The 22,066-nt window shown below is 33.8% G+C and overlaps 1 protein-coding gene across 1 annotated transcript in view; it reads right to left on the reverse strand.

Annotated features, from left to right (window-relative positions):
* Positions 1-2,419: 2,419 nt before the first annotated feature.
* The window catches only part of G2E3 (G2/M-phase specific E3 ubiquitin protein ligase), a 61,581-nt gene continuing 41,934 nt past the window's right edge, over positions 2,420-22,066 (reverse strand). The window contains exons 9-15 of the mRNA XM_065871844.1: positions 19,548-19,672; positions 19,312-19,441; positions 18,072-18,379; positions 16,056-16,237; positions 12,177-12,349; positions 3,561-3,751; positions 2,420-2,690 (exon numbers count right to left, since the gene is read on the reverse strand). Coding sequence (XP_065727916.1) covers positions 2,434-2,690; positions 3,561-3,751; positions 12,177-12,349; positions 16,056-16,237; positions 18,072-18,379; positions 19,312-19,441; positions 19,548-19,672 — 1,366 coding nt within the window. The 3' untranslated portion in view covers positions 2,420-2,433. The remainder of the gene's footprint in view (positions 2,691-3,560; positions 3,752-12,176; positions 12,350-16,055; positions 16,238-18,071; positions 18,380-19,311; positions 19,442-19,547; positions 19,673-22,066) is intronic.

The following is a 22,066-nucleotide window of genomic DNA, read 5'->3' on the forward strand; positions in this document are numbered from 1 at the left end:
AAAGAATCTTTACCTTAAATACTAAAATAGTAAAATGACTAAGTACAAGAATAGTAGAGAATTGTATAATGCCTTCAGATGAAGTTCTCACACCAAAAAATTTAAAATTATTAAAAAAAATGAATATAAAACTAACCTAAGACCATTAACAGTAGATGCATACAAGGCGAATTTATGCTTTTTCTTGATAATGAGAGTAACAGAAAACAAACTTGAAATATATGGCATTTAGACGATTGAAATATTTAAGAAATACATATACACATTTATAAAGGTTTATAGCATAATTCCTTTTTAAAATCAATGTCAGTAGGAACTATGCATTGGCTATAACAATGAACAGAAAAAGAACAAACATAATACCAACCATTTGACATAGTAACAATGCAGAAAATAACCTATGTCAGGTTTCTCTGACATATCTTGACTATAAAGATTAATCTAAAATCATATTGATGGAACATCCTTAAAGCCAGAAAATATTTTGCAATATGAATATTTATACTTCACTTTAAAACGTGAATATACTAAGTTATTTACATCACTTTATCCCTAAGGCCCTGTCTACACATAAAAGAAGAATTGAAACACTGTTTTTAATTGTAGCTAACCCAAGCACACTGCCTCCCCACCAGCCCTCCCCACCCAAAAAGCATGTGAGCTTTAACAGCTTTAATTACCACTGTAATTAAATGAATTCAAACTACAAATAACCAGAAAATGGCTTTAATTAGGTTTTCTGGTTTGTATTGGTTTAATGGCTTTTAAAATTTTATAAAAACTAGGTAGGTTAAGAAATAAAATATCCAGTTTATCAACACATTAGGAATAAAAGCTGTATGGTGAGGTTAAACCTCTTTTTTGATAATTGCTCCTTTAATTACTTTTGAAAATTTAACAGAATTCAACACAAGACAAAGAAATGCCTTGTTTAATGTTTTAAAACCTTCATGTTAAAAGTTAAACTTTAATTTGCTGGGTCTGTTAGAAAATGTAACAAAATTTTACTAGGATTATGTTTTAGTTTTCCTTTGGTATTAATAACAGATTTATTACCAGTATCAAACCAATCCTGTCATTTGTCTTTAAAAATATCAATAATTTAAGGATACTTCTTGGAGAGGATGAGAATATGGCTGATACCTGCTTTATGTAGCAAGAAAAATGTGCTTAAAACCAAGCATTTTACCTCTCATACGATTTATTCTGGTGAAAAACCCATTTATATTTGATAACAGATTAGGAACATTAGACTTTTCCAGTTTCTTCTTTTGCAAGAGTACAAATATGGTGACACAACTATGGGATTAGGGGACAATCTTCAAATTCTTATTACATAATCTCTTGTTACTTCTAGGTATTCTTTGACTTTTAGTAGCATTAATAAAGTTTAAAAAAGGAAATGGAAGAGTTTATAGAAGGATAACAGTTAATTCTGCATGGTTGAGATTAGAGTGGGTTTTTCATTCTATTTGTAATTCTTTCTTACACATTTCTACATTGTTTATATAACAGGCACCTTTCAAAAGCAAAGAAGATAACTATATAATGCAATGGTGCCAGCTTACCTTTCATACAACCATCTTGATAATAAATAACTGTCAAATAGCCAAACCTACCAAATGGCAATCCACAGAGATCATTCTATTCAGATAACCTAAAATGTGGATCAGACATAATGTGGTCTAATACCACACATGGGATACAGGAAAAAAAAAAAATCCTATGATTAAAGCCAAAGGCTTTAAAGAAGACACTTACTTAGGGATTTTCAACTGTATTTTAATCCACCTCAGAAGTGTTTTAAGACTATGGAATGTCCATAGATTCTAGAATATTTGTGCAATTCTGCTTTTTAATATAATACTTCCCTTTAGGCATAATCTAATTGCAGTGTGGATCTATTTTAACATAACTTAATAATCTAAAAACATTTTTAACTAATTTAGTGCCATCCTAGAAAAGGATACATATAACACATACCCCAAAATATGACTTTGATTTATATAACAAGATTTATCATTTAGCTTTCCTATTTAATGCTTTAAAATAAAATAAGTAATAATTTGAAAATTGCATAAAACTAGAAAAATCACTGTGGCATCCTATAGCTAATCCCAATTTACAAAAACAGTGAGTACAAGTTTTCTTATTATATATAGCATGCTACTATAGTTGAAGAAAGTCTGTACAGCCATTCTAAAAGTATTTATATTGAGGTTTATGAAGCATGTATATTAAGAAAATAGAAAAGTATCAACTTTGGTACACCTTAACAAAAAAACTTTTTAGCTTAAGTGGCCAAAATATTCCTTTATGTTCATATCATATATTTTATTGGGCCAAGTTTGCTCAAAAGTGATGATGGACAGATTTCTGAAACAAAAAGCATCAACAGCAGTTTTTAAAGAAGCATCTCTTTGTTCAAAACAGTTAATGTCCAATGAAGTGAGAATTTTCTTCCTTTTCTAATCTTAGAGTGTTTTTTATGGCAAAGTCCATATTTTCTTGAAATTCTTTATAGGTACTGGTGATAGGAAGAGCTAAGCAGTTATTACACTTGTTTCCAACAGGAAAATCCATATGAAGGCACTCAATTGATGGAGTGGGTATAAATCCAGCAGGTGGAATGGAACTGCAACCAGTAGCAAAAATAAGAATGTCTTCCATTGTTACTGTAGATTTACCATCTGAAAAGAATACCAAAAAAGGAAAAAAAGAAAAAAAATCCATGTTATATATTGCTACCATCATAGACTCTTCCCCAACTAGACTAGACATGTTGAAAAGCAGAGATACCCACATTAACAGAGATGCATAAGAGGAAAACTAAATCACTAAGTGTAGTAATAGGAAAATGGTATATTGAATACATGTTTATTTGAATTTCAAAGTAGGACTCATACAATAATTTGGTTGACCTACTCACTGTATATTTAAATGTCTTCCTTAATATAAAATTATCATATAGTCCAAGAGGTTCAGTAGGTTTTGAAACTCCATCTTTCGGGGATATGATCCTACAAACAATTTTAAACCAATTCTAGACCATTGCTATTTGATAAACTATTTCAACAAAGGAAAAACTAAGATGGTATAAAACATCCAAACAACCTAGCTAAAAAATTTTCAACTAAAAGTTAAATAGTTTTACACCATATTAAACAGAATGAATTTACATTGCTAAGGCTCAATGATAAATATCATTACCATGCTCTGACCAATGGATGAGGAATAATTCAATTTAACTTAAAATTTAAAAAGGTGATGTAAATGACTAGCTTTGAGACTATCCTGTGTTGTGGCAATCACCCGTATATTTAAAGTTTTCTAGGAAGAATGCCTCTCACTTCAAATTACCTAGAGGAAAACAACCGAAAAATATAACTTTACTATGTAACCTTTCCTATCACTTTCAACTCATATAAACTTGTTTTGAAACAAGTTTTGTAAATAAGTAGTTAGATTAAAGTCTTACTATAAAAAGCAAAACTCAAAGAAATAAATATCCCCAAACAAAATTTCTACGACAGTTAAATAAAAATAAAACATCTACATACCCTCAACAGCCTGTAAGTAACTGTTCCAAAACCCCAAAGCCTGTACATCAGATAATGTGTGTACTGTAAAAAGATCACTAAGAATTTTTGTGGAAAGATTCTCAGGTTTATGACAGAAGATGTTACAAAATGCTTCTGGATAAGTCTGAATTTTCTCCAAAACACCAAGAGTTCTCAGACCCTGTTTAAAACTTAAGAGAAGAAAAACAATGAGCCAACATTCATACACATGTGTTTGGAATGAACATTTCTAGCTAATTTACTATCACATATATGTGTGAAAAAGACAGAAAAAAAAAGATGTGGGGAAAAAAAGGTGAGGAAAAACAAAGAAAAATATGGATACACTTTATGTGATATGGTATTTTCAAATCAATAACAAGCAAATGTATTAATATAAAATGAATATTTTCCATGCCTACATTATTTGGCTTTATGGAATAGTTTTTAAATTAAGCTAACAATTTTTTATTAAGAGGAAAAAAGTAGATATCTAAAATTTTACACTTCAAAGCTAGTTAGTATAAAATGAAAGACTGCAAAGAAAAAGAATCATAAACTTGAGCCACATAAAAATTTTAAACTTATGTATTGATAAAAAGAAATTAACAAAGACAAAACAAAGTGGGAAAATATTGATACATGATAGAACACTAATTTCTCTAATATAACAAAAATACAAATCATTTTCTAAAAGAACTCAATAGGAAATACAAAATATGAATGCATCATTAAGAAAATACAAGTAACAAATGAATTTTTAAAAATACACATTCTCACTAATAAGCAAAGAATGAAGAAGATAGCATTTTTGCCTACCAGACTGACTAACCCTAACTGTGGCTCTGGATTCCCTATCCACGTCCTCAGGTACCCTGCTACACTGACTCATCTTCCCTTCTATTAGCTCTTCCTCAAGAGCACAAAAATATGCTTATCTTTCCCATCTTTGAATAAGGGAAAAAATTCACTCAATCCCATCTGCTTTCCTTTGAGACAACCTATGTGAAAGACTTACCTACATTTACTGTCTCCTTTTCTTAATTTCCTATTCACTTTCCCTCCACTCCTTTCTACATCTCAGGAATAACTGCCCTAAGTGCATGAATGATGTATGGGATCAGTCTCCTGGTTTCCCCTTATATCTCTGGCCAAACCTTCCGAGTCTCTTACAAAGCTTATTCTTTCTTTGCTTTGCCTTAAATGCTACTGTTTGTCCTCATGGATCTGTAACAAGGCAAATATCTCTTTTTTCTTACCATATCCCATGGCTTTATTTAAGCAGGTTTATGTCATTAACTATAAAATCTGTTATTTCCAGCCCAGAATATATACCCAACAGACTGCTGGGTACCACATATTCCAAGCACCCAAACTTATTAAGTCCAAAAGAAAGCTAATTAATTATCTTATCACCAAAATCAGAACCGTAAGTGACAACAAATGCCTCCATTATTCACCCTATTAGTATAGCTAAATCTGAAAGTCATTCTTAACTCTTCCCTCTGCCACTCCTAATTACAAATCCCATGAATTTCCTTTTTTGAAATCCCTTTTATCTGCTCATTTCTCCATATACCAGTGGAACTGTTGTACCAGGTATGTAAGCTTCCAAGTTGATTTTCCATGTAAACCCCCATACTGTCATTCATCCTTAGGTATGTTGGATGGAGGCCCCCAAAAGATATGTCCACATCTTATTCCCTGGAACCTGTGAATGTGATCTTAGTTGGAAAAAGGGTCCAGGCAGATGTAATTAAGTTAACGATCTTGAAATCATTCTACCTAGGTTATCTGGGCTCACCCTAAGTCCAATGACAACTGTCTTTATAAAAGATAGAGAGGAAAAGGCCATGTGATATAGATTCAGAGATTGGAGTTATGCAACCACAAGCCACCAGAAGCTAAAAGAAGCAAAGAATGGATTCTCTTCCTAAATTCCCAGAAAGAATGAAGCCCTGCCAACACCGAGACTTTGGACTTCTAGCCTCCAAAAATATGGGAGAATATATTTCTTTTGTTTTGAGCCACTCAGTTTGTGATAATTTTTTACAACTGCCATAGGAAACTAATAATACACACTCTGCACATGAAATAAAGTCCAAACTCCTTAACATGGCTTTTAAGGTCCTCCACAATACAATTGCTGCCTTTCTTGCTTGCTTTTAACTTTCACCTTACACCTACCTTTGAAGCAAATTTCAGCCAAACTTAATGTTCACCTTTATAATTTTACTTTTAATTAAAATGAAATATTTCAAGCTTATATAAAAATCCAGGAAATAACAGAAAACCATGACTGTAACTTGATTTTGAAAGACATTAACATTTTATGTTTGCTCAGATTACTTTTAAGAAAATATTCTATTCACTCAACTAAATCTGCCCATTCATCAGTTTCCCTTCTCTCCTTTTACAAAGAAAACTATCTGAAAGTGCTATTTACCTATTCTGAAATTTTTACTATAGCCTGCATTTCATTTTAGTTTCACTATATATGTATCCCTAAAAAATAACTAGTATTGGTTTGCTTGTTTTGAAACTTTCCAATAATGGTACCATACTGTATACTTATTTTTCTGCAATTTGCTTTTTTGAGAGTAATTTTTTCTAATTGTTATATAGTAATAGTTATTACTACATTTAGGAAACTAGTTCTGTCACTTTATTTTGGGCAACTGTACTGAATTACAAAAAAATTTTTTATTCCTTCCTGCCGATTTTTGTATTTTTAAAACAAAATTCCAATTTACCTTCTATTTAAAAAGTTACACTAATTCTTATTTTTAAAATGCTTACCTCAAAATTTTAATCGGCATATTTGAAATCTAAAGTGAATCAGGTATTTACCCTCTTCCTGAACAATACAAAGACCTTAGAACACTTGCAACTCTGGTAGCTCTCTCTTCCTATGCTACTTAAACATTTTGTTCCACCTTGTATCATAAATCCCCAAAGTAAACATTACTTTTTGTACAATCAGTGTTTAGTTACTCTAAAATTAACAAATTTCTTTCGTTACCATTCCTTCTCACGTGCACACCTCCCTGTTAGTGTCCTTTACCTCTTGTAACCTTGCTACACTCTTTACAGAAGCAGTTCTAAGATTATTTTAGTTGGACAGTCATCTAGACTACCAATGATAATTTTAATTCTTCGAATAATTAATAACATTCACTTATTCATTTAGTCTTGTTGCTCTACTAAGACCTCCAGCATATTGTAGAAATGAAGGGGGTAATTATATGTATCCCAGGCTTGTCATGGCCTTAAGAGGAAGGTCTATCACACTTCATTAAGGATAATGTTTGCTGAATCTTTACTAGCTAATCTTTATAAGGATATTTCAAATTGTTAGCTTAAAATTATGTATAAATGTTTAAATGCAGCAATTGCTTTTTTTGCATGTATAACTGTATGAAGGTTGTTTGATTTTTCTCTTTTAATCTTAGTGGAGTGCACTAAAGCAAGATTTTTTTTTTGATGTTCTACCTGCCTTGCTTCCTTTTATAAACAGTCCTCAGAATTGTTAGTAAATTTTGAGGCCATGTTGCTAGATACAAATATATTCAAGACTGCTGAATCCTAAAGAATTTGTTCTTTTTAACTCTATTAGGGTCATTTAAGGACAAGGCTTTTTAAAAAGATTATTAGAATTTCTTTCTCTCTTTTTTTGCTTTAAAGTCATTTATTTGCAATGTAATTTAAGATCCTCTGTTTTTTAAATATGAATCTAAGCTATTTACATGTAATATAATTACCTATATGTTTTCTATCTTATGTTTTCTTTGAGCATGTGTTTTCCCTTGCTTGTTTTCATCCCTCTTTTTCTGTTCACTATATGATTAAATATGTTTTCTTTATTTCTACCCCCACCCCCATCAAACTGGTTTGGAAGTTACACACTCTATTCCTGTTATTTTAGAGTTTTCCCTTAAAATATATATACTTGGCTTAACAATCTTAAGGTAATTAATGCTTCCCCACTACTACCTCAAGAATACAAGTTCCTTAAAACAATAAATACAATATCCATTCTCTTCTTACAGATGAACCTTTAGCTAGTATTTTAATTATTTTAACCATTTCTTACCAAAATTTAGTTGTCTTTTAAATGGCCAATGCTTGTTTTTATTTATTCAGGTCTTTTCATTTCTTTGCTTACTCCTGGTGCTTGTATCTTACTTTTTCCTTCTGGGTTCAATTTCTTTCTTCCTTAAGTAGGTATTTTATTAATCTCTCCAGGAAAGAAGTAAACCTGTCTCAAAATGTCTTTATTTCCTCCTCTCTCTTGAATGATAACGTAACTAGCTCTGTGAAGTTACTATCTTGGCTGTCTGTTTTCAACGTTGATGTCACTGAAAAAAAGGCGTCCAATATAATTGATGCTCATTTTTACAATAATGTTTTTTTGCTCAGAACACAATTTCATCACAAAGTACACTACACTTCAGCATGTTAAGCCCTGTGAACCTGAACCTGAAGAACTTCTCAAGCAGCATTTTCTATAATATTGCCCAGCCTCCATCTCTTTTGTCAAATATATGTGTGGGTGCTCTTATTCTAACTTTCATGACATTTCTTGTTTCAGTCCTTTTCTCTCTTTTTCTCTTCAATGGCCTAGCATTTAACAACCACCAAGTTTCATTTCCATGATCATTTTTGTTTCTGTTTCATTTTCCTTGTTTTTCTGTTGGTTGCTTGATTATTGTTTTGGATTCCATTTTTATCTATAGTGTTTTGAGTGTATTTCTATGTGCAGATTTTTTTAAAAATGTAATAATTTACTGCTGCCAACATTTTATCAGTTCAAGTATAGAAACACTACTTCCCTTCATGTCCCTTTGCCTTTTGCTGTTTATAATTTCCTAAGTATTTCTTTTATATACATTGTGAACCACATTAGAGAATGTTATAATTTTTGCCTCAGCCATCAAACATAATTTAGTAGACACAAGAGGAGACATGCTTTTATTCTTTTCATTATTCTTTCTTCCCTCCTGATGTTACAAGATTCCACCTTTAATAATTTGCTTTCTATTTCAAAAAATTCCCATAGGCATTCTGTTAGGGTAGATCTGCTGGTGACAAATCGTTTAGTTTTCCTTCAAATAAGAATGTCTAGACTTCTCTCAGCTGTGTCCTTGCTGGGATCCCCAGCTGGTCTGCTTTCATCTCTCTACCTTTCAAAAGTCTTCTTAAGTTTGTTTTATAAACACTGTTCAGGGTTTTTAACTGTGCTTATCAGGAAGAATAGAGAGAAGAGTGTCTATTCCACATTATCCACAACTGGAAGTCTATGATCATTTTTCAACTTAGAAGCACTATTTGATTCATTTCACATTTTATGTTTGGTTTTTTTTTTTCTTTTAAATCACTGTAATAACTTTTTATGTCTCAGTTTGTCCTGTTATTTAAATCCTTGATGTGCTATTCCCAATACTTGCTGTTTAGGATGGTTGTGTTTTGTCTTTTATTGGAACCTCCTCTTCTTTAGCAATGTAACTTTAGCATTCCCATCAGGCTCAGGCTGTAGAAATTTCCCTAAACACTGTTACGTATTTGCTTTTGCCTGGCACTCTGTAAGTACTACGAATCCTAAGACCAATTACTTTGTTAATGTCTTTGGTTCAGATTGGGGTCCATTCAGAATGCCAAACCCAAGTTTGGGGCAAACTGAGGGTTCTGATTTCATATGACATTTAGGGTACCATGGCTTTTTTGTTTTTAATAGATCTTTACGGGAGCATAATTACTTCACAATACTGTGTTAGTTTCTGTTGCACAACAAAATGAATCAGCCATATGCATATACATGTCCCCATATCCCCTCCCTCTTGAGCCTCCCTCCCATCCTCCCTATCCCACCCCTCTAGGTCATCGCAAAGCACTGAGCCAATCTCCCTGTACTATGCTGCAGCTTCCCACCAGCCAATTATTTTACATTTGGTAGTGTATATATGTGGATGCTACTCTCACTTCCCCCCAGCTTCGCCCTCCTACCCCATGATGAACCTAGTTGCAGGGCAGGAATAAAGAGGTACTATGGCTTTTGATTTCCTTGTTATTTCTGACATCTACAGGACTCTTGAGCTATAAAATATTGTTTTTTGTTATATGATTTATCTTTCACATAAAAGGAGGGATCAGTCTTCAGCTTCTTTTCTCTTGCCCTCTTCATCTTGATCTGCCTAACTCCTATTTATAAATCAGGGTTTAATTTAAACACCACTTATACAGATAGGGAAGCCTTTCCTGACAACTAGACTACTCATACATATAAACACACACACTCACACAAAATAAACAAACAGCAATGAATTATCTAACTTAGCAATGAGAAAAAATCCATCTGTAGACATATGAATTCCTTGGGAAAAAAATATTTTGTACATCTATGTCATTAAGAGATACATTTCAAATAAGTTTTTTAATAACTGTATCAAAATTTATAATATATTTGGATTATTCTATGTATTAATCATAATTATGAATGGTAATTCTAACTGTAAGAAGATTTTGCTATGTAAGAGTCTTATAGTCAGAGACACTTGGATACATTTTAAACAGTTATGTAACAGTGTTACTTTAATTACAGTATTAAAAATACATTGGAGTGCTTCCCTGGTGGCTCAGTGGTTAAGAGTCCACCTGCCAATGCAGGGGACATGGGTTCGAGCCCTGGTCTGGGAAGATCCCACATTGCTGTGGAGTAGCTGGGCCTGTGTGCTACAACTGCTGAGCCTGTGTTCTAGAGCCCGCGAGCTACAACTGCTGAGCCCGTGAGCAGCAACTGCTGAGGCCCGCGTGCCTAGAGCCCATGCTCCACAACAAGAGAAGCCACCGCAATGACAGGCCCGCACACTGCAACGAAGGGTAGCCCCTGTTTGCCACAGCCAGAGAAAGCCCGCGTGCAGCAATAAGGACCCAATGCAGCCAAAAATAAATAAATAAATTAAAAAAAAAAAAAAAATATATATATATATATGTATATATATATTGGAAATTATATCCTTTACAACTGTTTAAGCTTATGAGGTCATATTAAATTTTAATTTGGAAGAGTGCTTAAGTTCTGTAGAGCTCTAAAAAAGGAATGAGGACCATATACTGTCAAGTAAAAAATGAGGAGGAAAAAGGGTGGATGGTATGTTACTATTTATCTAATAAAAGAAATGAATATACACACACACATATACTCATATATTTACCTGCTATCAGTTAAAAAATATAATGGAAGGATAAACAGTAAAAGCCACTAAAATAATTACTTCATAGGGGATGGAAGGTAGGTGTGATAAGGATGAAAGCTATCCTTATCTTAATATAATTTGTACGACAGAGCTGAGTCCTTTCAATGTACTGTCATCATAGATTTGACTTTGGAATCATGCAAACATTTTATATAATTTTAAAATAAAATCAAACTTTAATAAAAGTCAATAAAAAGAAAAAATAAGATAAAAAATGAAAATAAAATGTATACCCAGTTAGTAATATAACAACAAAGAAAATAACTATGCCAAATGACTTTAAAACACAGTAATTTGACTGCATAGCCCTAGAACAAAAAGAAATAGAAAAACAAGTTTAACCTATTTTCAATAATGTTATGTTACTGATGATAATGTTGGCATTATCATTCTGTGACTATTATTTACAAAATGTGGATTAAATCAAGGAATTACTTCATACTCTAATTCATCAATGTCTTTGAGAACTGGGATTATGAACATGGGACAAAGAAAAAGTCAAAAATCTTGTAGTAGTGAATCTGAAGTATCAGTTGAAACCTATGATGTATTTTATCTTTAAAAAATCAAAAAAAACCCAACAAAAAACCCTATATTTCTTCTTTTAGTCCACTGAAAGGGCCTAGAAACTATGACCAATGTGGCAAAAATAAGCATCCCTAGCATCCAGATTGTGGATTTGAAATACCATTTCCCATTCAAAGAAACAAAGCTCATTAGGCCAGAATGTACAAAAGGAGCATGAAACACCTTGTCATACCATATAGCAAGAAGGCTATCAAAGACCATTAAGGGTCAACATCAAAAGAACTCAGAAGAAACAACATAAAGAGGTTTATACTGGTTAAAGATGAGACAATCTGAACTTCAGTAAGGATAACCAACTATAACAGTTTTGAATACATTATATACATAGATTAATGATACTGAAATTTTTAAATTTGCTTGAAAATAAAACTGGAGTCAGTAACAAGGGAAGGCTAGCTAAACGAGACTGGCCACTGGTTGGTTGATAACTGTTAGATCTGGGTGGTGATTACATGGTGTATCACTCTGCCTACTTTCATATATATTTTAGGTTTCCCACTATTAAAAGAACAGCAGCGTGTGAGAACATAAAAATAATTTTTATTTAGAAAACTTAATTATAAATTGAGATAACGATTACTTTTCCTACCTAAACAGTATACATTTAAGCAATTCTGTGTAGAATGGTAAGAACAGTATTCATCCTTAAGAGGTTAGTTTTAAAGCATTAGTTTAAAATAGCATTTACATTTTATCAAATATATCTCACATTGTAAGACAATTAACCACTTTAAACATGTAATTTGAGAGAATCCTTAACATATGAACAACTTACCTTTCAAAAGGTGCTTGGACTCTCTTAATTACATGATAAACAAGTATGTCTTTTGCCAACATATATTTATCACTTAATGATGTTATAAGTCTTAGGCATCCAATAAGCTCTAGGTAGTTATAATATTCATTTATTAAAGAGTTTAAGTCAGCCACAGTTGCTGCAGTATTTATCTGTAATGAAGAAGAAAATACACCCAGTTTACTCATTTACTTGTGAAAGATATTTACATTTCAAATGACACATTACTTTATACTCAGTTCTTGAGTACACCTGGGTGAAGTGAAAGTATACTAAGAATTATTTTCCTAGAATAAATGTCTGATAATCCAGTTTAATAAATACTGTATATTTCTGCCAAAACCTAGGTTTCAAAAAATCTAGACTATAATGCCACTTTAATATAGGAAATTACTTCCATAAAAGGTGGTAACTGATATAGAACAGTTACATAGCACTAGAGAGGCAAGAAAGAGGACCTGCAGAGATTTCATGAAAGAAAGAATAGCTGAGATTTTAAAAAATAGATACACTCAAGAGTATTTGAGGGAACAACATAAACAAAGATATACTTAACCATTTATGTGCCAGACACTTTCACATAGGTTAGCTCTTGAACAAAGTTACAGAGGGAGAAAGACAAAATTAGGAGGCAAAGTCCATTTGAATGGAAAATCTCCTTGCTATTTCTTTCTTCCAAAAAACTCTTCTTCCAGGTATTTACATGATTCCCTCATTTATTTCAGATCTCTCCTGTGACCTCAGAAGTTTTTCCTGACTACCCTGTTCAAACTACCTTCATACTCTAATAGTTGCGTATATGTTCTCATCCTTCCAAACCCATCACCCTAAGTTTTAGCTGGGCATACAGCCAAACTTACCTTAAAGCTAGTGTGGCCTTATGTGACTAAGAGCTATCCAATGGGACATGAGTGAAAATGTGTCAAATTTCCCTGCACTCTACTTCCACTTTCTCCCTGTACAGCAAGCTTCAACTATGAAGACAATATCCTAAATGATTACACAACAAGAGGAAGGAATCCAATTCTCTAGGTGACTTGGTGTATCACAATTATACCTTAAAACAGGAGCCATTTCTGTAAAGGCCAGATAGCATTTTATGCTTTGTGGGCCATACGGTGCTTGTCACAACTACTAAACTCCACCACTGTAGTGTAAGTGCAGTCACAGACACAAAACAAATGGGTGTGTTTGTGTTCCAATAAAACTTTAAAAAGGCAGCAGGCAAGACTTGGCCTACAGTTATAGTTTGCCAACTCCTACTCTAAAATCTAGATTTTAGAAAAAAATAAATATCTGCCTTTTCTGAGCCATTGTCTTTTGGGTCTCTTTATTACAGAAGCTTATCCTATGCTTTAACTTACTATACCCCAAGCATTATCTTGGAAAAGATATCCTTCCTCTTATTCTGTTCTATTTTTATAATATATTTTACTACATGACAGTATATTATATATTTATTTATCTTGTCGTTCCTCTAATATGTAAATTCCAAGAAGGCAGGGGCTTTGTTTGGTTCACTACTTTATCTTCAGTGATAAAACAGTATGGGATACAGGGACTTCCCTGGTGGCACAGTAGTTAAGATTCCGTGTTCCCAGTGCAGGGGGTCCGGGTTCGATCCCTGGTCAGAGAACTAGATCCCACATGCGTGTCGCAACTAAGAGTTCGCATGCCACAACTAAGGAGCCCACCAGCTGCAACTAAGGAGCCCACCTGCCACAACTAAGACCTGGCAGAACCAAATAAATAATAAAAACAAACAAAAAACCATATGGGGTACATAGCACCTTGTAGATATATATATCTGTTGACTAAATCAGTGAAGGAACACTGGCTAGGAGTACAAAAACTGGAGTTAGTAAAGCCATGAGGAGAGCTCCAAGTGCCCTAATGAAGAACTCGAATTCCATTCAGTAGGCAATGAGAATCCATTAGGATTCCTGAGGAAGAAAGCAATGTGGTCAAACCTGTACTTGTGAAAGAATCATCCTGAAGAAGATGATTAGAATAATATCTTAATTGTTTAAACTTAGATATAACCTGAGTTTGGTATAGTAAGCATACTAGAAATAAGAAGGAAAGGCCACTGTTAGAGACAGATGACTTGACACAAACTGATAAATGGAGTATGGAAGAATGAAAACAACCCTGTCTCCAGAATAACTTGGAAATAAGAAATCTCTTGAAAAGAAAAGGAAAATCAGGCAAAAAACCAAATTCTGGGAAAAAAATTATTTCTGTCCTAAACATGCTGTGCTCAATTTGGTAGGAAGACCCAGATCTTATCTGGATATAAACATCTAGGGGCTCAAAAATACAGGTCTGGAAATCATCAGAAAGGTTATAGATGAGGAGACTCTTTCCAAATAGTATAGAAGGAGGACTGTTAAGACAACGCTGAAAATTACCTAAGTTTTAGGGGTAGGAAGAAGAAGCATTAAAAAAGATAGTAATAGTCAAAAGTAGCAGGGAGTAGATATTAAAGAAAACAATAGAGATGAATTCAAATACAGTGGTGGTTGCAGAAGTCAGAGGAGATGAGGAATTAGAAAAGAAAGGCCTTTGCATGTGGAGATTTAGATCCCTGCATATCAGCAATGAACTAGCTAACTCAGAAGAGTAGTGGTGGGAACACAAGTCTGACTGTAAGTTAAATGAGTAGGAAAGAGGAAGTGGAAACAATGAAGTTAAAGTACATTTTTTCTCGTAAAGAGGAGAAAAGAAAAAATAAATTGAAGGGTTAAAGGGTCAGTTTAAAATACCATTTTAGAATGAGGAGTCTTGGGCAAAATACACATTTCCAGGTTTCTTACTTTCTGGTTTAGAACTTGAAGCTTAACAAGATTAACCCAACATGCCCAAGGTCACATAGCTTATATCAGTTATTTCAAACTAAAATCCGACTTCTGAGCATTTGTTTTTAACCATTAAACTATACTGCCTATTAACTGAGACAATGGATAGAGTAGGCTTAACTATGGGAGAAGTTAATGGAGGAAAAGTTGAATTGGATTTCATTGTCTCAACTGTTTCATTACTTTCTAAATCAGTAACACTTGGGCAATGTTACTTATGATAAGTAAACTGAGTTTGAACAGATAACATGTGTAGTACAGGGCTTAATAAATGGTAACTATTTTTTTTTTTTTTTGTGGTACGCGGGCCTCTCACTGTTGTGGCCTCTCCCGTTGCGGAGCACAGGATCCGGACGCGCAGGCTCAGCGGCCACAGCTCACGGGCCCAGCCGCTCCGCGGCATGTAGGATCTTTCCGGACCCGGGGCACTATCCCGTGTCCCCTGCATCAGCAGGCGGACTCTCAACCACTGCGCCACCAGGGAAGCCCATGGTAACTATTTTGAGGGGAGGAACACTGAGTCTCCCCAGTTGTTTCCAAAGAGAAGAAATTCAGCCTGGTCTTTCCACCCATCACTCATATCTCCCTGTAGGAGGAAGGATAAATTTTCTGCTGGTAACCATCCTTTCTTCAGCTCCACCTGACGACAGGAAAGTGCACTTTCATCTGCTCTTGAGCATGCAACAAAGAACCTGCCTTATGTTGTCCCTGGCAGGGCAGATAAATCCATCTAGTTCTGAGGAGTGTTAGCAAGCCATTCTGACCACAGATCTAAGTCACATTATCCACCTGGTTTTATCAACATTAAACATGGCACTTTGATCTCTAGCTGCCTGCCCTTTACATCTGTCTCTTAAATGGTTTTTAACTTTGTTGGTAAACAAAAATAATGACACCCCTTAACTACTCCACAGAGTATTATTCTATTGCAGATCCATCATTTATATTCAAATACACCTAGAACATAGTCTACATCTGAACAAACAGGTACATTTCTTACCCTGATTATAATCTGTGCCACATCAAAGTCTGAGACATCGTCTAAAATTGGTTGGGTACTTTCTGGTCCATAAACAAGGCAGTTAAATAAGGTTTTAGAAAAGAAACCAGGTGAAGGACCACCATGAACCAAAGAAATGGCAAGCATTTTGCCAGCTTCATAGTAAAGATTCTCTTTCAGAGCTGTAAATACAGATAAAATATATCAAATGCACCTCTTTTATTATTATATAACCATCATATGTAATTAATACATATACAATAAATTAAAAATTAAAAAATCCAAGCTTTAGACAAATGTAAAATAACCTAATTCACAGAAGGTATAATAATGTATAAAATATAAATTTCAACCAAAATATACAATTTTACAAATTTTTTTTCTGAATTCAAAGTAACAATCTATTATAGAAAAATATGTAAATACAGAAAATCTTTTTATAAAATCACCTATAACCCTACCACCATAGTACCCAGTGTACACACTTTGGTGTATTTATAATATGTCTCATGTGCATATAAATATATACATAAATAGCTTGACTTCTGTCTTTTTCCACTTACTGTATTGTAAATTTTTTAAATATTACTTGAAATTATTCAAATATACAGTTAATGAATGCATTCAAACTAATTTACAGATGTGCTGCAATGTAAACCACCCCCTTATTACTGGCTAGCCCAGTTTCAACGACATGAGACACAATGTTACAGTCAACATCTATTTACACATTCTTGTTTATATATCTTTGATTATTAGGATAGATTCCTACATACGGTATTAGTGGTTCAAAGGATATGAACAATTTTAAGGTTGTTGATATACAAAATGGTACAAATTAACTCTCAACACTATATGCTATCTTACCATATCATCACAATATTTTTCAATGTGTCATTAAAAATGTTTTAGCTACTTCAATAACTCAAAAAGATATCATGTAAATTTTCCTTTATTTTTCCTAAAAATTAAAAGTAATTTATTAATAAGTAACATTAACAATACCTGAAATAATAATAAAATCTCCTCAACAATAACCTTATATACCACATATTAGTAGTCACATCTTACAGATGAAGAAATTGAGATCCAGAGGGGCTATGCAATTAATCTAGGGAAATAAAGCTACTGAAGTAGATGTGTACAAACTGAACTCAGATTTTGTGACTTAAATTCCATGTACTCTCTCCACTGTACCAAAACTGCCACGAATTAATAACATACTGATTACTTGGAGCGTTTTTGTTTTTTTTTAAAGGGAGTGTAGAATTAAACTGTGTGTACTATACATAGTACTAATGATCCTTGGTAGTTTCTCAATTATTTCAATGATACTTCAGGCAATGGTGAGGAAGTTCTAAAGAAAACATAGAAGGAAGTCAAATGGGATGATATGTCTTCTCACTCTCTCTCAAATTCCTATTACAGCAAAAGCGGTTATAAAAGCTCCTAAAAAAAGAATGCTAGAATTAACCAGTGTTTTGAGATGCCTGTTTTAATCACATTAATTCCTTACCAGAGGTAAAGACAGAAAAGTGTCATATATATAATTCTGTTAAATAAAAAAAAAAAAACTCTTGAAAGCAAAAGTGTGCTAACAATCTGTTATATGTGAACCAAAAAATTATGTTATAAAAATCCTAGGTTGTGAAGAAACATGCCAACTGCAAATTTCAAATATATGAACAAGAAGAGCTCAAAAACTCATTCATCCCATTTGGCCACTCTATTCAAATGAATTAAAATTAAGTACATTTTTAAGAGGTTATACTTAATTATAGAATCACTTTAAGGAGGATTTTGCTATAAAGAAATTAAGGATATTCTAAAATAAAAAATGTTTCACTACAAAATTTATTTTAAAAAACATCACTTCCCCTTTTCTGTGATTCTATCATTATTTTAGTAACAAAGTGATTATACATTTTGACAGGTATTGAGTATCAATTCTAACCTGCTATCTCTTTCTTAATACATGGTATATTCAGTATGTACAATAATAAAGAAAATAATTACCTTGAGAATTGAGAGACAAGTTCTTTGACAAGGACCCTTCAAACAATGGTGAGTTCTCAAGTTGCTGCATTAAGAGACTTAGAAATTCTTGCTTTGATCCAGGCTGCTCTTTTCCAAAATGATCATTTTCATTAACATATGCTATTTCAATTGTATATGAAGGATTAAAGTTTTGATTTCTGAATCCATCTAAGGCACTATTCCAGATATTGGCTTTGTTGATAAATAATCTTTTAGCTTTTTTTTTAATTTGGAATCCTAGCTCTATTATTAGAGTTGAAATATCTCTTCTAAATTTGCTGCCTTGCCTACAAAACATGAATTTAAACATAGAGGTAAGTACTCTAAAGTACTTTACGTGTCACAGCAGTTACACAGCCAAATAAAAAAAGAATAGAAAGAAGTTCTTCCCCAACTCCCACCCAAAAGCAAACAATGGCCGCCAGTGGAACCAAAAAGTTATTTGATAACCTTGGTTCTAAATTCTTGATTCCCTCTACCCAATCTTTTACCAAATTAAAATCACCTAATGTTATACAATTCACTGGATTTAGGTATAAGAGTCAAAAGCTCAAACTCTTACGTCCCTGGACATACTTGCTTAACTGCATCTTTTTTTTTTTTCTAACATCTTTATTGGAGTATAATTGCTTTACAATGGTGTGTTAGTTTCTGCTTTTAACTGCATCTTATTTCATGTTCACTAGATCCTTTAAAGATAGAGCAAATGTAATCTCTGCTCACTGTATGAGAGAACTATATTTTTAAGAGATTACATATTTTAAGCAGAATTCACACTCCTTTAAATAGTACTTTTCAGTTTACACTATTAATTCTCAAAGTGTGGCCCCAGAGCAGCAACAGCAGCAGCTGCCGCACCTGGAAACTTGTTAGAAACGCAGCTTCTTAAGCCCCGCAGCAGATAAACAGAATCAGAACCTCTGAGCATGAGGCCAGGCAACCAGTGCCCTAACAAGACCTCCAGACAATTATCTGGACTAACTCAATTGTTCCCTGCCTCAGTTTCTCCATCTGTAATTGGAATTAATGTACTCAAAATAATCCTGTTAGGGGCAATGTCCAAGGATCCTCTTTCTACATCAAATTAGGGACTGCAGTTTGAAAAATACCCTTCCAAACTACTCTGAGAACAGCTAATACTCTAAATGTATATAGCTACTTCTCGTTCTAATTTTCTCAAAACAGAGTTTTATATTTTTCTCCAATTCAAAATACACACCTCAGCAGGTCTTCACGCTGGGCTCCAGGAGACTGTCTGGGTAATTTAGGTGAAGATTCCTCCAACAAACAATCAGTTATTCCCACATTAGTGTTGGGTAATGTGTGTTTTTTGGCTTTTTGGAAATCGCCTACAGATTTAAAACCCAATGTTAGTATAATAGGAATACAGGTAGAAACTTTTGAATAATACGCATTTAAGTAAAAACATCTTTATTCAAAATCACAAAATATTACCTGAATTGTAAAGAATACCTCTACATTCCAAACATTCCCAATTTTGTTCCCATGATTGTAGTGAGGAACAGGCTAGATGTGTTCCGCGAGAACCACAACACTGACAGCGCTTTATTTCCCATTTGCTGAGGACATAAAGAGAAGCAGATTATTTCCATGTGGTATTAACTTAGTCTAATTCCGACCATCAGCACCACTGCACACCTCACTGTCCACCTCACACACACAGCCAACCCTTTTACCCAAGGAAGGAAAATAAATTATCTGCTTTGATACTGCATTACTTTTTCCTAAAGTTGTTTTTTCCCCCCATTTCATTTATTATGTTTGTAACTTCCTTCTTTAAATATTCTCTAGCTTAAAATACTAAACTAAATATCAGCATGTACATGCACATATACCCAAAGTATGTCTGATATGGAAGAAGCATTCAGTAAATACATTACCTTACCTAAAATACTATCTTTCCCATTCAAGGTGAGGAATTATTTCCTATAATAAGCTTGCTCAGACACCCCAAGTACTGTGCAGCTCAACAGGATCCAGACTTACTACCTGATCCGCATTTATATTCTCTCTCATCTTTTCCCCTCAATCCCCCACTCCCAATGTTTCCCCACTGTGTTGTGTGACATGTGCCAGTCAGCATTCACATTTTCTGTACGGGGGTGGGTTATAGCATGCAGCCTCCTCTTTGTTTGGTTATGAATACGTCCGTCTGTACAGAATGGATATACTCCCTGAGTGTGTGGATATGTGGGTGATAAGAGACTTAGCCGCGTAACTTCACCTCTTGTAGGTGTGGGCGAATCTCCCTCCGTGTGGACATGGGTGTGTAGGGGTATGTCCTCTCTGTGTCTCCCTCTCTTCCCCAGATAGTTCTGCCAACTGATGATGAAGAGGAAGAAAGATGACAGCTAACGAGTGCTTATACACCAGGCCCAGTTCTCACTCTTTACATGTAAAGTTTCAGAAGGTTGGAAAAATTTCAGAAGGTTGGAAAAACCAGTTACCTCCATTTTGAAGAAGAGGAAACCAAAGCATAGAGGGGTAAATTGCTTGCCCAAACAAGTTCACACTGTTAGTAAGTCTCAGAGTGAGGTTTCCAATCCAGTTTACCTGGCTTCAGACTCATGCTCCTAACCACTCCACCATGCTGCCTTTCAGCAAATTACCTTCCTATCACTAGGATGAGAGGGAGTGAGACTGCAAAGAAAGCATTCAGATAGCAGGACTCTGTGTCCTAGGAGAAAAGGCAAAGTAGCTGCCAGAAAGAAAAGGGAGTTTGGTAGCAAATGATTAGGTGACCAGAGGTATACAAGGAATATGTATATTAGTTAATCAAAATAGCCTAAAATGAATTTAGAAAATATCATTATTAATGAATATATATTGCTTCTTAGAACTGTAAAGTGCTTTACTGTCTACAAAGCACTTTATATACATTAATTTCATCTCTACCTCAGCACAACCCTTGAGCAGGGTATTATTAGTATTTACAGATGAATAATCAGGGTCACCAGATCAAGTAACCTAGGCAAGAATACACATTACTTGACATCTTCAATGAGACCTCCACCCTTAATGAATCTTTAGTCTAATGGCAAAGACAAATTTAAATATTGTCAACTCTATTGTAACAAGCACAATGAAGAGAAAATCCAGCCCAGAACAGGGAATCAGGAATAGTAAGAGCTTCTTAGGGGAAACTTTCCAAAGCTTGCAAGACTTCAGCTGAGTCTTCCAAAATAAGTAGTAGCTCACCTAGCCAAATCACTTTCCATAAGAGATAAGGCTCCCAATATTCTGCTCTGCACTTTAAGTTTCAGTTTGTCATATTAATTAAGACCACATAACAGGGATAAAAATTTATCAAAATTTCAACAAAATTATATTTGTTACTTTTTATCCTGCATCTTAAAAAATAAAGATACTCTTGATTTCTAATACCCCATACAGTATAGTGTACAGAGAAGGCAAAAAACGATTGTTAACATTATAGTCAACATCTACGGATATGACAAAAGAGTAATCAATAAATTTCAAATGCCAAATCCTCCTTATAGTGATCCAAAACAAACACTGATAGATTAACCTAGTTTCTTAACCTCTAGAACAGTGTCATCCAATAGAAATATAATGTAAATCATATATGTAATTTAAACTTTCCTAGTAACCAGATTTAAAAAGGTAAAAGGAACAGGTGAAATAAATTTGAGTATTTCCAAAATACAGTCATTTTGTTTGGCAGGTAATCAATTTAAAAAATTATTAACAAGATATTTGAAGGTCTTTTCTTACTGTTATGGGCTGAATTCTGTCATGTCCAGAATTCATATGTTGAAGACCTAACACCCAGTACCTCACAAGGTGACTGTAGTTGGAGATAGGGCCTTTAAAGCGATAATTAAGATAAACTGAGGCCATATGCGTGGGTCCTAATCCAATATGACTGGTATCCTAATAAAAAAAGATTAAGGCACAGACAGAAGGACACAGCTGGAAGGGAGCCACGTGCA

This window comes from Phocoena phocoena, chromosome 2 (genome assembly GCF_963924675.1).
Source record: "Phocoena phocoena chromosome 2, mPhoPho1.1, whole genome shotgun sequence".
Lineage (NCBI taxonomy): Eukaryota > Metazoa > Chordata > Mammalia > Artiodactyla > Phocoenidae > Phocoena > Phocoena phocoena.